This window comes from Coregonus lavaretus (genome assembly GCF_964263955.1).
Source record: "Coregonus lavaretus genome assembly, chromosome: 4".
Classification (NCBI taxonomy): domain Eukaryota; kingdom Metazoa; phylum Chordata; class Actinopteri; order Salmoniformes; family Salmonidae; genus Coregonus; species Coregonus lavaretus.
In genome coordinates this window covers 6,638,032-6,660,944 of record NC_139991.1, presented here as the reverse complement: position 1 = coordinate 6,660,944, position 22,913 = coordinate 6,638,032, and the positions used below count along the sequence as shown (strand labels likewise).

Sequence of the window (22,913 nt, the reverse complement as noted above, 5' to 3'; positions counted from 1 at the left end):
AAGGCTGTAACGTAACAAAATGTGGAAAAAGTGAAGGGGTCTGAATACTTTTAGAATGCACTGTAACTGCTTGATCATTTTGCTTTTAGGCGTCCTATTTCCTCGCACTCGTTTCACATCCCTTTTCACAGCCCATTTTTATTTAATGGTGTTTATGTTTAATAGCTGGATCAGACAGTATCCACTCACTGCCCTTTTCCAGCCAAATCAAGGTAAAGAAAGAGGGAAAAGCCAAATGAATTCCATCCAGCGAGAGGTCAGAGAGACAGACAGAGAGTGCATAGCAACGCCTTTTCCCCAGTAGGCAGTGGGAGATACGATGCTAATAAGATCATAAGAGAAGAGGAGAGGCTGGACCCCCGGGACGACCATAAAGAGTTTCAGTAAATTTTTTTGAAAGAAACGCCCTGAAAAAATAATGATGTCTGCTTTGAAATGCATTAATAATCGGATGCGGACTGTTTTGTTCTAGGAAATGAAATAGGATTTAAATTCTGTAGTCTTGGGGAGGGCAGGCGTGGGCGAGAGGGGGGTGGTGGTGGCGAGTCGGGGGCCTTAGAGAGAGTTAAAGGAAAGGCGGAGTGTGGAATGAGAAATGTGTTGGTGTGAGCAAGGTTGAGGAGGCCTCTTCCTCCCTGCTCTCCTTCCGTCTGCTTTCCGTCCAGGTGCACAGGGCAGGGGGAAGAGAAGACAGGAAGAGGCTCTCATTATTTCTGATTTCCATTTTCTCTTAATGGAATGCTCTGGATAGTAGTGGGTGTTTGAACTCTCTGCGTGTCTTCCAATGTTCCTCCCTCCGTGACAACGCCTGTTCTCTAACAAAGATGCCTCTCTGACTCACTCTCAGGAATAGAGGAATATGAGGAATATTTGAACAGTTGTGGCCTATCTTAGAGCATGATGAAAAAGACTTGAAAGCTTTGTCTTTCTATCCCCTTCAATCCTAATTGGAAATTCATAGAATACCTAATGAAATGAAACCTGAAGGAAGTGTGCCGTTTCCCCCCCTTTCTTATATAATACATCAGAACATTTTGGTGTTGTGCTGAGTTTATAATGCAGTAGAATCCTTAAGTCGATGAAATCTCTATTATTAAAGTGTAATATAATTATAATACTTTGTAATTGGAAAATGCATTGCGGTGTATAATGAAAGACTGTGTGGTTGCCAAGTGCAGTCTCAAGCAGATTGTCTGCCCCTGTGGATGTATGAAGGTCAGACGTCAGCATTCCCACTGCCTAATCTGTCTGTATATACATATAGGCAATGCCTCTGGGCTATTTCCATTCTGAAGACCTGGCCCACTGTCTACCACAGGGGAAATACCCGTTTGTCATCACAAATAAATAATTCACTTAAATTCATTTTAGTAACTCGGCTGTAATGTTGGTAGGGTATTACTAATGAGATTATCCTTATTGGATTGTTTATTTGGTTTCGGTCCTAATCAATGCATTCTTATTCACTTTCATTACATTTTGGCACATCTTCAAGTATTATGATCCAGATATCTATAGGACTTTATTTGGAGACAGACGGTCGAGGTCCCTATAGTGGGTTCGTTGGATTGACTGAGTGGTTGATGTAAATAATATATTATCTCATTCATCCTCCAGTAGTTGTGAGGATCCAGGGAGAGAGCTCCAGGGCTTGGCCATGTGTTGATGTCACTGAAGCAGGCAGGCAGGACGCCCGGACAGAGTGTGATTTCATTGTGACTGAGCATGTGCGGCTGGCATCATCACTCTGTATTCAACTGTATCTTAGTCCATGCCGCTCTGTCATTGCTCGTCCATATAAATTATGTATATATTCTTAATTCCATTCCTTACTTAGATTTGTGTGTATTGGAATATGTTGTGAAATTGTTAGATATTACTTGTTAGATATTACTGCACTGTCGGAGCTAGAAACACAAGCATTTCGCTACACCAGCAATAACATCTGCTAAACACGTGTATGTGACAAATAACATTTGATTTGATTTGGCTGGTGGTTTCAGTGTTGTGACAGGCCATGCTGAGGCTGAAGCAGGCAGGTGGCCAGCCCAGGGGAAGCGGTCGATCAGGTCGGTCAGACCTATTTTCTGACTGACTTCCTCTGTGAGGGGGGAATGGGCCGTGTGAGGTGGCACTGGCCAGGACAGAGAAGGGGACCCTGGGGAGGGAGTATAGGTACTGTAGGCAGAGCAGCAGGTCAGAACTGAGCCACTGACCAGTCAGTCCACCTAGAGGGAGATGGAGCCTCTAGTAGGCCCATCATCACTCTGTGTTTGACTGTCTGGACACAGGCCTGGTTCTGTTTCAACCCCACACTGAAACCTCTTCAGCAGCAGCCCAATGGTTGAACTTCAGTTAGTTTGGCTCTAAAGCACTCTTCACTGGGCTGGCAACCTGGCACTCTCACTAAGCAAACAGTAGATGGGCTCTGCTCTACTCTGCTCTGCTCTGCCTGGATAGGCCTCTCTCATGGCTGTGTGATCCAGCCAGCCAGGCCCACCTAAAGCTCTGTAATGGCTGTGTGTGAAAAGGGTTTGCTGGGAATGGTTTTAAACGGTGGAGAGCTCTGAAGAGGCCGACGGTCGGACAGATATCACCTAACAGCCTGCCGTTAAAAGGTTGACCGCGCCGCGCTGGAATGGAGGTGTCCTATAGTCGGCCCAATTTCAGCTAATCCACCACGCCTGATTGTTTGCTGAAGTGCAGATTTGTGGTGCACATTCATTAGCCCTCCACTGGATGTTTCATAGGATGATTTCCTTTATTTTGGTATTTTTCAACTGTTTTTTTAAATTTATTTTTTACATGGGCTATCATTTATAATTTCCCCAAGCTACAGAATCTCATCTACACTGGCTTAATTTAGACCGTCCTCCCAACATCAGAGTGCATATCCTATTTTTGGGGGAGCTTACAAATAACATGGCGCATCTCAATGTGAAAGCATTATCCAAATTGCAATTGGTAAATGTTGCGCTAGATTTATTTTCATGTTCCCCATCTGCAACAGCCTCAGTACCCAGACACAGTCTCTGTCCCCCCCCGGCCTGTGCTTTGATGTGGGTTATCAGTGAGCCCCATCGCCTCCGTCCCCCTGCCACCCTCCCAACCGCTCCGTGTCAGCACCTTTTGATGTAGCCTATGTACACTTCCAAATATAATTTTTAATAAGGAGTCATTATCATTTAGATTTCTTGCTGAATGAGAAGAGTGACCTCTGGCATTTATCTGGGGGTGGTAATGGTGATGATGTGTGTATGGTGCTGTGGTGGTGGCAGGCAGATATGGCTCATTGACGTTAAGCCAAAATGCTTACTATGTGCATTCTGGGAAGATTGGGTGGAAGCCACTTATATGGGTAGCTGTATGTGGTGGCAGTCATTCACATCTGTCTGGAAATCAGAATGTCATCTCTAGCAGTTCCCTGAGCAAGTCAGTTTGGGTCTAAGCAATCTAGTCTGGATACTAGTAGTTAAATAAATCAGTAGTTATTTTGAACTTAGTGTAGATGTAGCTTGTTGGAGATGCGTACGTATGTGTGTAGTGGTGGGGGGACTTATTATGAAGCTCACCTGCCCTGAATAAAGGCATTACAGAGCAGGTTGGGGGACTGGCCTTGGCTGTGTTGGGCTGTGTGAGGCAGGAAGGGTAGCAGCTGTGCTCTCACACACTAGGCTCCTCTAATTTGGCAGAGCCCACCATGGACTCCCTCCACCTCGTTGAAGGCGAGAGTCTCAAGACTTAATATCATCCTATTTTTATCAGGCAGTTAGCGAGCGGAGAGAAGTCCCAGGGCCCTGACAGGACAAAGAGCCTCTCCACATGCCTCCCTCTTTAAAATCTTTCTGTGGACCAGGTCGCAATTAGCATGCTAATGAAGGGATCTGAAACCTCTAAAGATCAAGACAATAGGAGTCCTTTCTGGGCGCCTGAAGATAACAAATAACCTTTAACGGAAATTACCAGATGAAATGTACATCGTTTATCGTGTGAAATACTCATTTTTAAGATTAATCTACGAAACGCTGGCGTTAATCTTTTTCTTTATGCTTTTGAGCCCCATGTCTGCCTCTAGCTTATTTTGGTTAATTACATTGAGGACACTTCATGCTTCTCTCTTTTAAAAACGCATTGCGGTTATCTGCATATTCTCCCTGCCCTACTTGATGTTGTTGCATGCTGGCTAAGCTGTGAGAGGCTCATTTAGGAGCGCTGGTGCTGCAGCTTTGTCACAGCTGTGAGAGATCAAAGAGACCCCTAATGCTCAGATTCAGGAAGAAGAATACCAAAATCACACTGGTTTCCTGGACAGGCCTGGTGTCGGTAGCATTTGGTCAAACTCAAGATAATGAGGAGTGTATTAGAGCCCCTTTAAAACCACACAGCTTTTCACACAGGTACATTATGCAGTGGGAACATGCTGGACTGGGCTGTCCCTGAGGTGTGTAGGAGTAGAGGGTTAGTATTAGTACAGGTGGTAATATAATAATATATGCCATTTAGCAGACCCTTTTATCCAAAGCGACTTAAAGTCATGCATGCATACAATTTACGTATGGGTGGTCCCGGGATTCAAAACCACAATTATGGTGTTGCAAGCGCCATGCTCTACCAACTGAGCTACAGAGGTGGTAGATGCAACAACAAGGCCTTGATGCAACGGTCCGATGTGAACAAATAAAGGGGTTGAAAGGCATCCCCTGGCAGAGGGCAGGTAGAGGAGTGGGTGTCAGAGGGGGTTGGGAAAGGCAACACTGCTGAGTTCAAAGCACCTGTGTGAAGAAGACACTGGAAGGGCTGTCCTCTACAGAGAACCCCTGATTCACTGTTCAGTCAGATCAGTTAAGCAGAAGCTTCCTGGAAACGCACGTGTGTGCATGTGCACACACACACACACACATCAGCCAGGCCCAGACGATACCCTGCAGCGTCAGCAGCACCCCAGCTCTCTGCATGCACTGCCCCAGGCCTCAGATCCAGACAGACAGACAAGACAGACAGACCCAGCCTCTCTACTCCTCTCATCTACCACTCTCCTCTCCTCCTCCCATCTCTCCTCTCTCCTCCCCCTTATCTCCTCTCCTCCTTCTCCCCATCTCTTCTCCTCTTCCTCCTCCTCCTCCCATCTCCTCTCCTCCTCCCCATCTCCTCTCCAAATCCTCCTCCTCCTCCTCCTCCCCCTCCCCCTCCCCATCTCCTCTCCAAATCCTCATCCTCCTCCCTATCTCCTCTCCTCTCCTCCTCCCAATCTCCTTTCCTCTTCCTCCCCATCTCCTCTCCTCCTCCTCCCCATCTCCTCCTCCTCCCCATCTCATCTCCTCCTCCTCCCCCTCCCCATCTCCTCTCCTCCTCCTCCCCCTTCCCATCTCCTCTCCTCCTCCCCATCTCTCCTCCTCCCCATCTCCTCTATCGCTTTCTGTCTCTCACTACTAGCTTAGTGTTTTTTCCTCTTTATTCCTCCCCATCTCCTCTCCAAATCCTCATCCTCCTCCCTATCTCCTCTCCTCTCCTCCTCTCCTCCTCCCAATCTCCTTTCCTCTTCCTCCCCATCTCCTCTCCTCCTCCTCCCCATCTCCTCCTCCTCCCCATCTCATCTCCTCCTCCTCCCCCTCCCCATCTCCTCTCCTCCTCCTCCCCCTTCCCATCTCCTCTCCTCCTCCCCATCTCTCCTCCTCCCCATCTCCTCTATCGCTTTCTGTCTCTCACTACTAGCTTAGTGTTTTTTCCTCTTTATTCCTCCCCATCTCCTCTCCAAATCCTCCTCCTCCTCCTCCTCTGCCTCCTCCTCCTCCCCCTCCCCATCTCCTCTCCAAATCCTCCTCCTCCTCCTCCTCCCAATCTCCTTTCCTCTTCCTCCCCATCTTCTCTCCTCCTCCTCCCCATCTCCTCCTCCTACCCCTCCCCATCTCCTCTCCTCCTCCTCCCCCTCCCCATCTCCTCTCCTCCTCACCATCTCTCCTCCTCCCCATCTCCTCTATCGCTTCCTGTCTCTCACTACTAGCTTAGTGTTTTCCTCTTTATTCTCTCTGTCAATCCATGGCAGTTTAATGGATTTCTAATATCTATGCATGGACATGGTTGTGTGTATGACTCTGTGTTTATAAGAAATAACCTTTCACCTTTTGTAACCTTGTTCATATCAATCAGGGTACATAATGTGGTTAATATACAAAATGTACATGCGTGCGTGAGAGAGGGGTTTGTACACCCATATTTTCCATGGAACTGAATTCTTCAAATATCTTCCCAGTTTAGCCCTGGCAGGTAAGACCTCACATAGATGTCGGATGAGGTAAAGTAGCCCCTGTAATATTGCTAGGAGGAGGGAATACGTGTGGATTATCTGTCAAAGCATCAGCCCAGTGAGCTGTGTGGCCAGTTCATTAAACTGCTGACAGTACCATTAATATTAGTGTGCCTTTAAAACCCCAGCACCAAATCAGAACCACCCAGGGAGATGTGAGGTGGTTCAGCTTTTAGAGGGGAGTGATCTGAATTGTAATGGGCTGTAGGCGGATAGGTGTTGGAGGTCTATAAAAAAGTCTCTTTTAAAACCTATTTTCGGAAATGGGAATTATATGGTACTGCTAGCATTATAGAAAGCAAACCTTAGAAAACTGGTGAGATGGACATGTCATGAGATACTGGAATGAATGTATGTTTATTATCATGCCAAGCATTAGGCCAAACGTTCCCTGATGCATAACTTCTTGCCTAATTATGATATTGAAGAATAAAACTCCTGGAATTTCCATCATATTTAGACACTGTGTGCATTTGGTAGTTGCCACATAATATTTTTTCTGTGATACAAATGTTCAGTAAACTTCTCTTGCAGTAACCGGCACCAAAAGATAGCCGATTCTTGCGTTTGCTTTTCATATTTGATGCGAGAACTTACCAGCATACTTTTAGGACATGGAGATTACCAAAATTGTATGCTGCATGTATACAGAACAAAATGCATTTTTCTGTGGAAAACAGGACGCAAATGTGTTGCTTTGATGTTAGCGATAAAAAATACACAAAATAAAAGGATGAATACTTTGGATGTACACAGAATGGTGTGACAGTTCTAGAGCGCCCTCACCGTTGCTGTCCAGCAGTGCCTGGGTCAGTGCATTTACCATATATCCTCCCACCACTCTGTCTACCAGAGTAGCTTTTATTCTCCTCAGAAGAGGGAGAGATGCCTCTTGTTCTCTTCAAGACAGCTTTTTAATACTATTCCTCTCCGACAACATTTGTAGAGAGCACATGCTTTGATGAAATAAGGGACAAACACTATACACATCATGTTATTCATCTGTAGTAGTATAGCATTGAAATGGACTCTACAACATATCATTTATCTGATATAATCATGTACTTGCTTTTAGACTGGCTCTAAAAAACTGCCTGTTGATTTCAAAATATTTATTACAACTAGTATCTTGGTGAATTTACATGAGATTAAATAAGTCATGACATCCACTTGCTAAGCAACTGAGGAGCATATCATTGCGACATCCAAGGAAAATGAAATCTTAATGATATTTGCTGACACTTACCATGCTGTATCCTTTGGCCGGTTATAAAGAAAAGGACATGCATTTTATCCGTGTAACATTGTTTGATTACGAATCTGGCTGTTGGGTTAATTGAGTTTATGAAATTAGAAGTTTTCTTCTTGAATTGGAATGTTTCCTGTCTTACATCTTGAAGTTCTCTCAACACTGTCAGTTTTATTGTATAGTAAGCATGGAGTATAACAGGATTTGATGCATGTTTTGTGTTGAGGCAGCTATTGCACTGTGATGTACAGTTTCATCTTCCAAGGCCTATTGTATTGTGACACATTTGCTTCTGGGTGACTGACCTTGCTTTCTTCTAAACTGTGAGGCTAATTTGGCTATGGAAAATGGATTCAAAACTAACCTAGCAACAAGCACCAGTGGAGCTAAGCTTTTCTGGGAAATTGATATGTACTGTATCTTCTGTCACAAAAATGTAATCTTGTACCTGAAATTGGTACATCTTCTTTGAGCCCTCTCTTGATAGGTCGACATGTGAGTGCAACCTGTATTTTATTTGGTGTTTTACTGTAATAGACGACTTTGATATTCAGTTGCTTCTGGGGACGTTCAATAGGCTTTGTGCTTTAGTTTAGTGCTGCAGACTTCCAATAATATGAAAATGCATCCCTGTTTCTTTCCTTCCTTCCTTGAAATAATCACTAATAATAATAAAATAATAGTGGAATCCTTGCTTTCACCCAACCTACTGTGTGAAATTGATACCTCAAGGAAGGATTACCTCAAGGATTACCTCAAGGAAGTAAGGCTGGATGGATGGAAGGAAATAAGTTGAAAGGAAGGAGGTAAACATATATCAAATCAGGCCTGTGTTTATCTTGTATCAGGTGGAGGAGCGTGAAGCCCAGGTCCAGGAGCTGCAGGACACCATCACAGAGCTGCACCAGGAGATGACCAGGAAGGACCAGGACAAGCTGACACAGCTGCAGGAGCTCCACCAGCTGGAGAGCAGGGTGAAGCAGCTTACTGACCAGGTAGGACTGGGGAACTATTACAAGCCAGACAGGTCTAGTTCAGGACTGGCCAGTTCTGTTGGGCAGCACTGGCCCACTCCTGGTCAAGGTCAAATAGAACTAGGAAAAAAAAATGTTTACCTAATTTAACCACTTTTAATCACATTTTAAACACACTATTGACAGAGTATTAAATTGCTTCATCAGCATAATAATACCATCATTGGTCTAATCTACAGTGTATGATACAGTTGTACTTGTAACCCATTGGTCTTGATGGCAGGTCAGGAGCTCTGAGGAGACCATAGTCCAGCTGAGACAGGAGGTGGCTGTTAGAGTGGGCATCAGCATCAGCAGCGCTACCCTGTCTGGGGACGTGAGTACAGCAGGGAAAGTGGGTACATACATGTACTGTTATATGTTCCACAGCTCATGATCTAATACCTGACCTACATTTTATATAGGCTGTAAGGTCTAACAATGCATCAGTGAACATATAATGAACTTGGGTCCACTCTGGGCTTTTCCGGTCTTAAATATTCATCCAAATGTCCCTTTTTCTGCGCAAACAAATGGATGAGTAGGTGATAGAAAATAATAGAAATGTAAGCTAGTCCCATTATATGGTGTTCATTTTCTCTGTTCTAAGACTCATTAACATTTAATCGGTCATCCTGTTGTTATTAACATTCCTATACAAGCCTACGCATTCACACATAAATCACATTAGACCCTCATTTCCAGATGAATGCGTACGCACATGGTGACTTAGTATCTGTATGGTCTATCTGTATGGTGTCATGGGTTGGAGATCATGATTGCCCTGTAGAGCTGGAGATCTTTGAGAGCAGTGCTTGTTGAGAGGGGCTCTAATGATGGCACGTGGCCTGGGATCTGATGGGCCCAATGTGGGAGCCAGGGCCAGCCTGAATTGCAGCTCTGTCCCCCTCTCTTGACGTCTCCACACATCTGTCAGGCAGCCAAGAGACCATGATGGGAGTCAATTAACTCTAATGAATTGTAATATTGTGCAATTTTAATCAGGCAGTAATTCTGTATAATAACCTTATAATTTCTGGACGTGATTGGATTGCACTTACGTCTGCAGCAGCAGGAGAAGGCAGAGAGTTTAAGTAGGGAACTATGCAGGTCCCTAGAAAGAGTTCCTTTTGTTTGCGTTTAATATGGAAATTGTGCGAAAATAATGAGACAACTTCTCCTCATTGCTTATTGAATTTGGGAGGTCAGGCACAATGAGTCTGTGTAATTATGGAGATAGCCTCAGATATGGTAGGTAGATTGGCCTATTAGTCCTGTCTGTGATGAATTTATTTCTCTCTGGTGGAGTTTGACCTTCAAATCATCCAAATGTTATTTAGAACCTTCCTGATTAGTTGAATTGGCTTGTTGATTAGTCAAGCTTCCCTGGTGGGCTCACAGAGCACTGACTGGTATCCTGTTTGGCTACGTGGGGGTGGAGGAGGAAACAGCCTCATAGCCAGATGGTAGAGAATAGAGGGAACCATAGAAAACATATTTAAATGAGATAAATGTTCCTGTCATGTATTTGGTGTTTTAGTGAAACAGCATCGTCTTTGTGTAAGAGTGGATGTCTTTGGCGCTGAAACAGAATATTCCACTGAAGGAATCTATGGGATTCCTGACCCTGTCCTCCATCTCTGCGGCCTTTTCCTCTCTTCTCCTCCTCTCCCTTTTCCTTCTCCTCTCTTTCCCTCTCGTCTCTTTCCCTCTCGTCTCCCTCTCCCTCAATGTGGAGGAAATGCATTGGAAAGGAGAGCCAAAGTCACACAACATTAGTTTGGTAGTGGCTGCCGCTGCAGAAAGCCATTACTCTTCCTTGACAGTATCATAGAGAGCAGTGGAGCTGGGTCGCGCCTAGCTTCTCGCTCTCCCTCGCCATGCGCCACTCGCAGGAAATTGCCTCATACTTCAGCGGGCAGGAAGGTGACACGTCGGCGACACCCACACATGTGTCACTTTCAGGGCCCAGGGCCTGGGTGGGAACGGGCTCTGGTGCCACAGACAAGCGCTGCCTGGGGAGCTGTAGAGGAGAGCTGCCCAGGGGAGGCTGGCTGAGCTGGGGTCTGCAAACGGAGGGAACCACGCTAGATTTAGAGGTGGGACGGAGAGGGGTAGAACTAGTGCTACCAATAAATGGGGTCTTAACCTCCCTAGCTTTCTTTGACCACTAGAGTTTGACCTGATTTAACCCATCTACTGCACAAAAAGGAAATGGAAATGGAGATTTGTGACGTTTCAGTAGATGGGAAATTTGCAGTGCCCGCTGTCCGCTGTCTCTTATTTGATGAATTTTGATAGGTAGGTGCCGGCACTGGGGGGATGGACGGAGGGATGCAGCAGGACCCAGGGAAAGTGCTAGGTGGTGGGCTTCTCTGTGGCTGGTTTCAGCCTGCAGTCTGGAGCCTAAGGGCTGTTCTGTCCGCTGTCACCTGTATGGGGAGCAGTAATGAAAGGAGAGGTTAAGGAGGAGAGTGAAGTGGTCTCGCTCAACAATACATCCTATGTAGTGGGGGATGCTATGGGACCCCACTCCTAGCACACAGTAGGGGGCGTTGAAAAGGGACAGGCGTACGCACACTCACACATACACACACGCTCACACACACACACCATACCTGTTAAGAGCTGTTGTGCCTCGTCTATGAAAATTTGGGCTAATGTTTTGTGGAGAGCATTCCCTGAAAAAGGTGAGGATTCTCATTGCTCACTCAATACATTAGGTTCTTTGTGTCATACATTGACAAAAATGTTGTTTATGAGTTGATTTGACTATTCTTTGAAAATGTAGACATCATTTTAACAAAACTAAAGCCTTTATCAGTTCTGAAGCTACAGGCACTGATGCAGGTGTGGTTTACGTACCAGCTGCTGGGTTGGCCATTATTTTCAGATGAGACATGTACATTTTGTTGTTTGAGAGGGAATAGAAAGCTTTATGCTGTTCCATCTCCTCCAAAACACCACACCCCGTCCCTGTGCAGACCTCTCCAGAGGACCAATGTTTATTGCCATTCTAAAGCAGGCTTTGTTGTGATTGTGTGTGCTCTCCGTCCCCTTCTCCTTGTTTCCACTCTTCTTTCATTTTGTGCAGGGCTGGGGGGATTGCTCTGTGCTGCGGCTCTGTGATTAGAGAGAGGGAGAGGCAGAGTGCTTCTCAGCAGGACTCGGTTTTATATTCATCAAAAGAGCTGCCTTTGATTTGCTCCCTCTGACGTGTGACATCGGCGAGGGCTGCAGCACCACACAGCCGCCGAGGAAATCGTGCACTTATCACCCCTCCCTCTCCTCCCCTGTTCTCCTCACCCTCCTTTACCAGCAGTATACCCCCCCCACCCCCGCAGCCCAACCTTCGGGCCGACTGGCCGTCTTATTAATTTCTCTATTATTATTAATATTGCCTCTATTCACTCAAAAGGCAGACTTTCTCCAAGGTCACTGGAAGATTTGCTGAGCTGAGAAGTGCCCCCCACCCCTCCCCATCTCTCCCTCTCCTCAGAGTAGTTACCCAGAGTAGAGCCTGTGGACTGACGGACCAGCAGAGAGAGAGAGGGGGGGAGAGAGAAAGAGAGAGAGCTCTAGGACTGGATGATGGGTGGTGATGAGAAGCTCATCCAGGCCCTGTCTGTCTGAATAGGACGATGTCCATTTCCATGGGAGGGAAAACAGGCTGTTGTTGATTATAGAACAGTATTGAATACGTTTTTTTCCCTGTCGATTACAGTATATGAATGTGACCGTTCAGTCACTGCTGCCTACATAGAATTACAATTCCATTACAGTTGCCTTCTTTGTCTTGCTGACGTCCAGTGGCCACCCTGTTGTACAGACTCCCTCATTATCCAGGGTGGGAATGATATAACATCTGGGTTGGAGAAAAGGCCAGGTAATGTCCTGGGATGGTGGAGGCTCAGGCTAACCTAGATAAAGTCCTGTCCTGTAGCCTGGAGGAGCATCTCTCACACTGTCTCTATGACCTTCAGCTCTGTGTCAGTAGTAGCTCAGACGAGGCCTCTAGTTGCCTATGTGTTTACACAGGAGCCCACCCTATTACCACTCTCAACTAGCAGATCAGTCAATTCTGCACAGTTTCTGATGGCTCAGACTAAAATCACATACACACTAACACTGCCCCCCTCTGCACCACGCCTGGGCCCTAGCAGGACACACACACACCTGTGTTTGAACAGGGCCCCTCTGTGCCGCAGAGACCAGCCTGGTTATTAACAGTGTAAATTATTAAAGCAATTTCCAACTCTGCAAACAGTGGCAGGGAGAGGCCATCAGACGCAGGAACGTGTGTGTGGACGTGTGTGAGTGTGAGATCCATGGGGAGGGAGGGATGGACAGACTGAGGCCATTTGCTTGCCGTTTTATCCCTGCAGTGGCCCAGCTAACAAGGTCACACACACACCCAAGGTTAGCTCGGAGGGGAACATGCTTGGGTAATATTCCACCTTCTCCTTGGTTCCACAAGCCTCTTATGCACACCACACACACGTGCACGCATACTTGCGAACACACTCCCCTCCCACTAACTGGAAATCAAAAGGGGTCCAATTTACATTATGAATGTACGGCAGCAGAATGAAATGGAAACTGAAGCAGTGTTCTCGGGCGCTCACTGATCGCTCCTTGCCATTAGACGATCCCCCATACTTCATGGCTCATGTCACATTTGATAGTGACTCCACCATGTTAGAGTTCATATAATGTTCTATATGCACAGGGATAGATGCACTCCACAGTCTCGGGGTCCTCTGGAGAGCGGGAAACATGAGTAAATGTTCAGCTGCATGTTGTGGCTGACATCACATTTTAAATTGTCACATGCTTCGTAAACAACAAGTGAAATGCTTACTTACGGGCCCTCCCCAACAATGTAGAATACAATAAAACATTATTAGAATAATAGAAAAATAAAAATAACACAAGGAATAAATACACAATGAGCAATGATAGCTTGGCTATCTATATACATGGGGTACCAGTTCCGAGTCGATGTGCCGGGGTACGAGGAAATGTAGGTAGATATGTACACATAGGTAGGGGTAAAGTGACTAGGCAACAGGATAGATAATAGACAGTAGCAGAAGCGTATGTGATGAGTGTGTAAGTGTGAAAGTGTGTGTGTGCCGACAGTGTGAGTGTGTGTGTGTGTATGTGTTGGAGTGTGAGTGTGTGCATAGAGTCAAAAAGCGTTAGTGCAAGATGGGTCAATGCAGATAGTCCAGGTATTTATTTGCTGAACTATTTAGCTGTCTTATGGCTTGGGGTTGGAAGCTGTTCAGGAGCATTCTGGTCCCAGACTTAGCGTTCCGGTACTGTTTGCCGTGCGGAGCAGAGAGAACAGTCTTATGACTTGAGTGTCTGGAGTCTTTGACAATTTTTAAGGCCTTCCTCTGACACCGCCTTGTATAGAGTGCCTGGATGGCAGGGAGTTCGGCCCCAGTGATGTACTGGGCTGTGCGGTCAAATGCCAAGCAGTTGCCATACAAAGCGGGGATGCAGCCAGTCAAGATGCTCTCAATTGTGCAGCTGTAGAACTTTCTGAGGCTCTGTGGGCCCATGCCAAATCTTTTCAGCTTCCCGAGGGGAAAGACGAGTTGTCGTGCCCTCTTCACGACTGTGTTGGTGTGTTTGGACCATCATAGATCCTTAGCAATGTGGACACCGAGGAATTTGAAGCTTTCGACCCGCTCCAGTACAGCCCCATCGTTTCCTGTAGTTCACGATAAGCTCCTTTGTCTTTCCCACATTGAGGGAGAGGTTGTTGTCCTGGCACCACACTGCCAGGTCTCTGACCTCTTCCCTATAGGCTGTCTCATTGTCGTTGGTGATCAGACCCACCATCGTTGTGTTATCAGCAAACTTGGTTACATTATTTTAGCTCTTCCTCTCCTGTGTTGTGTTTGAGTCAAGCCTCACCCCCGAAAACAAAGCCTAGGTCCTTTAGTATTAGCTCTCACAGCTTGTTGCTCAGAGGACCGATGCGGAACAGACAGACAAAGTAGAAGGACTGTAAAGTAATACAATTGAAGATACAGTGTAGGCTTATGATGCCACACGCATGTAGAGCATTCCATGTTTAGATAACTACTAGGAGTGAATGTTTGTTTCAGGCTGCACAGTGCACAACTCCAGGGCAAAGTTAGTTGGATGACAGTTTGAATGGAGTTTGATAGGAGTCTCCTGTCTGGGTCACATCAGGCTGTTCAAGGTGACTGCTCCAGACCCTACTCTCTGTCTACATGCATGATGATGCATTTGATCAGAACCCATCTCCCTAATGGTCTCTCAGTGAGCTGCCAGCATTCTACAGAGCACTCAAGAAGCCCTTGTCCCTGTCATTTCAGATGTTCACCTGCCCCACTAAGCATAGGTAGCCATTCACCCCTCGTTCGCCCGCTGCTCTTGACAGAAAGAAAGAGGGAGATGAGAGCGGTGTAGAGAGAGAGAAAGAGGGAGAGAAAGGGATTATTAAACCCTGCAACGCTGCACTTTGTGTCAGAGAGGGTACGTCTTCCTTCTGCTGCACTGTAATCTCTGAAGCCGTGCCATGGTGTGTCAGTGTTAAGTTGATACCGAGCTTTGGGCTACTGTGGACCTCTACTTCTGAAGCTCTACTATAGGGCCTAAACCCCATAATCCAGCTCAAAGGGAGACACTTGGGTTAGTTATGTGTATATGTGCTGGAGATTGACTGGCTCTTTTCTGAGAGGTGTTTTCTCTTCTCTGTTGTTTCCCCATGTTCCTGTGGCTGTCTCTTTGGCCCTGCAGGACCCCCACAAGGCTCTGGGTGATTCCAGCGTTTATCCTCCTGCCCCTCCATGTCTCTCACAGGGAGAAAGCAGGAAGCAGGGATAGCAGCAGCACATCCTCAGGGCTCCACTGTCTACTGCCCCAGAGGCCCTGTGGCTGTCTGCACATTTCTATGGAAACACTGACTGGTTATTTCTGTAGCTGGTCTGACAGCAACCATCCTTTCTGGCTCTCTGTACATTATGTAGCTTTGTGTAATATATAAAGAGACATATATAGTGCAGTCACACACCTGTAACTGAATGGAACACAGGACAAAAGAGACATAAGATAGTTAGATGGGTTGTTTTTAGTGATGGCAAATGAAGGACGGATATTTTATTTGCAAATGTAGGGACTCAGAGTCCTTATCTATCTGTTAGCCCAGCCATTTTGTCTCCACATTTTCCCTTCCTCCATCTCCTGCTGCACCACCTGTGTCTGTGTGTCTTGTCTTCACTATAAGACAGAGCCATTTATCAGTGTAACTACAGCAAAGCAAATCACGTTGAGAGAAAGATGTTAGTAGCGCATTTTGTTTGTTTTCTTTTAAGGGCATATTGTGTTTTATTTATAGTGGTTTTCTGTATTATTAAGAGAGGGGTTTGTTGTGAATCACTGTCATGTCATTGGTTTATCTTTGTGAGTATGCGTCGATGTTGTCTGCTCTCCCTCCCTGGCCCTGTGAAGTCAGACTTTTTGATAGGGCTCTTGACACAGCAAGTACTTGGCAGCAGACTCCCTTTGTTCTCGCAGGGAAAGGTGCCGAAGGCATTCGAAAGCAATAAACAGGAAAAGCTATCAAATTCAATATATCTCAGCAGATGAAGAAACAGACATGTATTTGTGCACTTGGCATGCAGCGAGATCCCTCCTGGCTCCTGGATATGATACAAAAAAAAGTAAACATGCAATATTAGCGTTAAAGTAGGGGAGCATTATCTGGCAGACACCACACCAGGCCTAATCTTATCAGTGACACCAACACATATCAGGTAGAATCTTTTAGTTTAGCAGAATTGAACAGATCACGATAAGTCCCTGGGAAGGAAGAAGTTACCTACAGGGAAACACCTGTCTGTGCCTTAGAGTGGCTTTGGGGGAGCCAGCCAACTGCAGGCAATTATTTGCTGGTGGTCAGCATTTGGGCTATCTGCTGGGATTAGCTGAGGGACTGCTGACCTGGGAGCTGGTCGAGCGGGATGTGGCCACACCTGACTGGGCACTCTGGGCTGAGCTGAGATAGGCTTGGTTAAAGTCGACTGGCATGGGATGGGATGGGCTGAGCTACATTTGTCTGGGTTGCTTGGGCTGGATCTCATTGAGCTCAGGAGCCTGCATGTGCCTGCTACGTTCCACATCACCAACAGAGTCTCAGGCTAGGTGTAGCTTTTGAGGTGAGCCTCTTTATAATGGAGATAAACACACTGGTAATAGTAAGAGATGATGAGCACTATTTAACTGGGCAGTATTTTACATTATCTTTTGGATCGCGAGTAGCTGTGATTGTATGGGGCGGAAATGTGTTCATGTGTGACTACAAACTAATGTATTTTTGTGTGTGTGTTGAGTGTGTGTGATTATTTACAGATTTGGGTAAATGTGTGTGAGTGTTCTGAGTGTGTGGTGTGTGTGTGTATGTGGTGTGGTGAGTGTGTGTCTGGCTGCGTGCATCTGGGGGTCTGGCTGGGGACGTGATTGTGTTTTGATGAGGTCTCAGTGGTGCGCCCCGCTCTGGTCTTGTTGAGATGCTTGGTGCCTTGCATTCCCATCGCTTTCCCAATTTGACAGCTGATGGGATCTCAGATGGAATGTGTGCCAGTGTGAATTGCCTGTGATATACATAACAACCTAATTTATCTTCTCCATCCCTCTCTTTTCAGCAGTTCCTCCCTCCTTCCTACCCCTTCCTCTCTCTCTCTCTCTCTCTCTCTCTCTCTCTCTCTCTCTCTCTCTCTCTCTCTCTCTCTCTCTCTCTCTCTCTCTCTCTCTCTCTCTCTCTCTCTCTCTCTCTCTCTCTCTCTCTCTCTCTCTCTCTCTCTCTCTCTCTCTCTCTCTCTGTCTCTGTCTCTCTGTCTCTCTGTCTCTGTCTCTGTCTCTGTCTCTGTCTCTGTCTCTGTCTCTCTCTGTCTCTGTCTCTGTCTCTCAGTTCAGGTGCCCTCCCGGTTCTTTAGCAGGGTTCACAGGCAGTGCCAACTCCAGCCATTTCCTGAAGGCAGTTTGTCATATGTTTCAGTCTCTATAACCACCCACCACACTGTCCCTGGACCAGCTCCTATGTACCCGTGTGGAGAATAGTGGGTTAGCCAGTGTGAGAAGCCAGTAAGAACACACACTCTTACACACAGTTCATCATTGCTCTAAAATGGCTACTGTGTCCAGTGCTAAGCACCAATACACACCACTAATCCCTCTATTTTCTGGTGCCTGCTTCAGAGAGAGAGAAGAGGGGAGGTAGAGAGAGAGCAGGAAAAGATAGTAGAGAGAAGGGATAGAGGGAGCAGGTGAGTGAGACAAGCCATTGAATCAGACATGGCTCTGTGGTGCAGCATTATTATATTGGGATTCTTTGTAGACGATCTCCTTTCTCCTGTGGTCAGTGTGGGCAGTTTGATTTACTATCAGAGATTGTTTCATACTGATGGAGGGTGTTGGAAGAAACAATTGTTGTATTTTCTTTGAGGAACAAACAGCTGACTGAAGACGGGACGAAACCGAACTAAAAAAACGTGATATTTTTGAAATAATCGAACCAAAACCGAACCGACCTCAAAGAGCACTAATCGCTCAGCACTATCAGACAGATGAGTGCAGACGGCGAAGTTGAATCAACAGATCACAGCACATATTTTAGCACATATTTTACTTCCTGCTTTGCTCCTATGGGTACACTCACAATGGCCGCCAGTCCACCCATTATGCCATCATTGACTTGAATGGGGATGCCCGTTCTATTCATTCTATTTCTATGGCAGCACATGCAGTCAGGAGCGGAGTAGAGGAGAAAATATGCGTCTCAAATGTGCTATTCAAACGTTAAATACGTTGACCGCGGTCATTTAGCTGGCGAATTACCGTCATCCAAAGTTCCATGAACATCACAGCCCTAGTGTGAGTGCATGAGTATATGTGTGTACCGTAGACTACAGAACTATGCATGGGGAGTAATGGATATAAATGACCTCATAGAGATTGCTCCCTAATCTGATTCCTCCTGAAGCTGTGGGCTTGCCATGATTTGTTTGGCTGGCCTGGACTCTGTATGCACATCATGCAGAGTGGGTTTGATTTGCAGTGCTCCAGAATGATCCCACTCGGCATTACAGAGAGAGAGACCGAGATATTTGTATACTAGAGAGTGCAGAAAGAGTGCCGGGGAGGCTGGTAAAGAAGCACCCTTCAGTCCAGTGGGTGGGGCTGATCCATCTCCCGCTGACTTGTGCACTTTGAGGGACATTTCTCATAACGTGCCACTTGCTCATCCTTATCACCAGCAGCCCGCTGGAAACTTTCCAAAACTCTGTCCGATGCTCCACGGTGGTGACACACGGCCCAGCACTCGGCACGCCACCTCCACGGCATGCCGCTCCTCGCCACGCCAACCCCCCTGATGCATCAGCCATCATTCACCGCCGTGCCCATTTCCATCCATTTATCTGACTGCGTCAACATGGGCACAGTGTGGGAGCTCCCCATATAGCATCACTGTATATTCATCAGTGTCTGTTTTCCAGAGAGTAACTGTTATGCTATTATTATTGCATTGGAAATGCACTCTGTGGTAAGAATTCCCTCAGTCCAGGATGATTTTAATCTGGTAAACAATATAAGCATATGATTTGGTACAAATGAAGGGGGAAAAACCTGAATTGCAAGATAATGGATCAAATGCTTTTTCTGTGATTACATTGTGAGTGTAGCCTATCCTTATCTAAAAGCTTCAAGAACGAAACAAAAGGAAAATGGTGTGATTGTATGCTCTTTTAAGCGGTCCTTTATTTCATAAAGTAATCACAAAAATAGGATTCAAGTCAATTACACATATTATCTCCCAGTTGAAATTACAGTCCCTTTGCAGGCCATATCTCCAGTCACATTACATAATGTCAATTACATAATGAATGTCACGTATTTTCTCTACCTTATTGACTGGCTTCCAGGCACCTGCTAAACTGCCTGACAACATTCACATTAATACCACATTTTCTGTATAAAAATTCCTAAATATATTTATCAGCTTAAAATATGTACATGGTATTTAAACAATCGTATTATAGGAAGGTTCTCTAATCATTGTGAACTGTTGATTGTTCATGCACTGCCAATGCAAATGCGTTGAGGAGAGTGTGGACTTTAGTATTATGTATGTTTGCATAAACTGCTTTTCCCTGAGCAAACCAATGCTGTTATATTATTCATCAGCCAGACACTGTACCAAATATCCCTGCAGCAAAATGGAGGTGCGGCAGCAGCAGGCAGGCAGGCAGGCAGGCAGGAGACACTTAGTCACATGGACAGAGCAGGAGCAATATCAGCTCCTCCAATTCAGCTGGGAATTGACTCTGGGTGACAATGGAATTCATTTCCAAAGGCTTGTGTGTGTGTGTGTGTGTGTGTGTGTGTGTGTGTGTCAGTGTGTGTGTCTGGTGACAGGGCTGTGGTAATGAGGCTCGGCAGCAGCCCGCTTTAGGATTAAAGGCACAACTCCCTTCCTCTAAAGGCAGTAAAGCAATGCCGGGACGCAGTGAAATGTTTACAGCGCTGTGGTTGGCTCCTGCAGCCGGGCCGGCCGTGGAGGATATTACTGCGGCTCGCCGCTAATCACTCATCCCTGACCATCAATCAGGACTCCACAACAACGCTCCTAAAGCACCGCATCACAAGGACACTTTTTATGCCTTCCCACTACGCTTAGAATGATTAGCCCTATTTAAGTATTTTTCCATTATTCATTATTTGCATCAGGAACCCATAAACACGCCGGGTTCTGATTCAGGCTGTAGCTTTTGACACTGTTGAAGGTTGGCTGAGGTGAGAAGTTTGACTGGAGCTCTGGGAGTCAGAGGAAGATTCCAGAGGGGTTTAGGAGGGACAGTGGGGTCATAGGGAGGGACAGTGGGGTCATAGGGAGGGACAGTGGGGTCATAGGGAGGGACAGTGGGGTCATAGGGAGGGACAGTGGGGTCATAGGGAGGGACAGTGGGGTCATAGGGAGGGACAGTGGGGTCATAGGGAGGGACAGTGGGGTCATAGGGAGGGACAGTGGGGTCATAGGGAGGGACAGTGAGGTCATAGGGAGGGAGCCAGGAGGTGTGAAACCTGAATAATAAAACAGACTTAACAGAGTTACACAGTCACAGCCCTGCATACATCACCTCAATGACAAAATAGGATTTATTCACCATTCAAGTGGGAAGATTATCTTTGGCACAAGCTATCAACTTGACTTTTTTTGCAAGAATGCAAGTATGGCTGTTGGAGTGTAAAGTGACTTTTTGGCTTTTTTAAATCCTTTTTATCAGGGCTTGGTTATGCTTGTGGTTGGTGACTCTCCATGTTATTACGAACCAGTAGTGAGTGCCAGTTTATCCTAAGCCAGTGCAGCTGGTGGGGCCTGATTTGAACTCCATTCTGATTCTGTTGGGGATTGCCGTCACACACAATCATCACATTGGATTAAAAGTTGTTGTGATTTTAAGTACTCAACTCCCTTGCCAAAATCAATAAAGCAAGTCAATAGCTGGACCCACCGCTGCGTTCCTGCTTCCCACCACCAAAGCTGTGCTAGGCTGCTATGGAAGCCTGCCTTTCCTGCCTCTACAGTCACACACCCTACCAAAGACAGGTTCTCAAAACCCACTAAGGCCTCATCTCATTTGGACTTTTCATTATCTCTCCTTAGTTGAGTCTATATCAGATCGTTGAGATACGCTGTAGTGTCCGCCATATTTGGGCAAACTTCTCATCATTGATAAGAGCTAGATATTGTATGCCTTGGCCAATGTCTTGTCGTTTTTGTTCACTGTAGTTTGACGTATGTAGGCTATTCTGTGTTCTGTTAAATCCCTTACTGACCGTTGTCTCTCACAATAGCCTAAGAACTCTCTGCTTCCACAGGAGACAATACCACTCTATTATGACTTTCTATCTCAAAAATAGATTATTCTTGGCAAGGCCTTCGTGGCTAGGTCTTTGTGGCTAGGGGGCCTTCATGGCTAGGCCTTCGTGGCTAGGCCTTCGTGGCTAGGCCTTCGTGGCTAGGCGGCCTTCATGGCTAGGCCTTCGTGGCTAGGCGGCCTTCATGGCTAGGCCTTCGTGGCTAGGCGGCCTTCGTGGCTAGGCCTTCATGGCTAGGGGGCCTTCATGGCTAGGCCTTCGTGGCTAGGCCTTCGTGGCTAGGTCTTCGTGGCTAGGCCTTCGTGGCTAGGCGGCCTTCATGGCTAGGCCTTCGTGGCTAGGCGGCCTTCGTGGCTAGGCCTTCATGGCTAGGGGGCCTTCATGGCTAGGCCTTCGTGGCTAGGCCTTCGTGGCTAGGTCTTCGTGGCTAGGCCTTCGTGGCTAGGCGGCCTTCGTGGCTAGGCCTTCGTGGCTAGGCGGCCTTCGTGGCTAGGCCTTCATGGCTAGGGGGCCTTCGTGGCTAGGCGGCCTTCATGGCTAGGCCTTCGTGGCTAGGCCTTCGTGGCTAGGCCTTCGTGGCTAGGCGGTCTTCGTGGCTAGGCCTTCATGGCTAGGGGGCCTTCGTGGCTAGGCCTTCGTGGCTAGGCCTTCTTGGCTAGGCCTTCGTGGCTAGGCCTTCTTGGCTATACCTTCGTGGCTAGGCCTTCTTGGCTAGGCCTTCGTGGCTAGGCCTTCTTGGCTAGGCCTTCGTGGCTAGGCCTTCTTGGCTAGGCCTTCGTGGCTAGGCCTTCGTGGCTAGGCCTTCATGTTTAGGTCTTCATGGCTTACTTTTTATATCAAGAAGAGATTCTGGTAATTGTAACAATACAGTTATTGTCCTGTACTGATACAATACAATACAATAGTGTAGGTGTGAGTTTAACAATACCAAAACTCTTGATGTTAATTGGTTTATGTTTTTGAAACCTCTGGGTCAGGCCGTAATTGTGAACGAGAACAAGTTATTGACTCTTTCGGATTAAATACCTCACCTCAAGCTCTGCCTCTTCCAGGCCCAGTCTTAAAAAGTGTCGCAGATTTCATTTCCCCTTCTTTACAACATTTATTTTATCCTGCCACGCCAGACGATGTGCAGGAGATCAATCTAAGCAGAGATGAGGGCTTTGTACCTATCAGTACTATATGTTTTATTTCCTCATGAAAATAACTTTTACTGGGTGTTTGTGAGTCATTTCTGTTCTACCACTATTTGAGCAACTTTTTAATTGCAATCCAAGGAGAGTCGTGATTGTTTCAGCTGGAGATATGTCTATTTTTAGATGATCCAATCTCCACCAACACTAGCAAGGCACTCTTTTTGTTTGTGTGTACGAGTGTGCGCGCGCGTGTGTGTGTGTGTGTGTGTGTGTGCGTGCATGGCTCTGTGTGT

General features: G+C 46.4%; 1 protein-coding gene across 1 annotated transcript in view; it reads left to right on the top strand.

Annotated features, from left to right (window-relative positions):
- Positions 1–22,913, top strand: part of LOC311128555 (uncharacterized protein) — a gene marked incomplete at both ends in the record, with an annotated part of 140,778 nt that overhangs the window by 35,407 nt on the left and 82,458 nt on the right. Inside the window, 2 exons of the mRNA XM_084160743.1 lie at positions 8,402–8,548; positions 8,811–8,903. Coding sequence (XP_084016869.1) covers positions 8,402–8,548; positions 8,811–8,903 — 240 coding nt within the window. The remainder of the gene's footprint in view (positions 1–8,401; positions 8,549–8,810; positions 8,904–22,913) is intronic.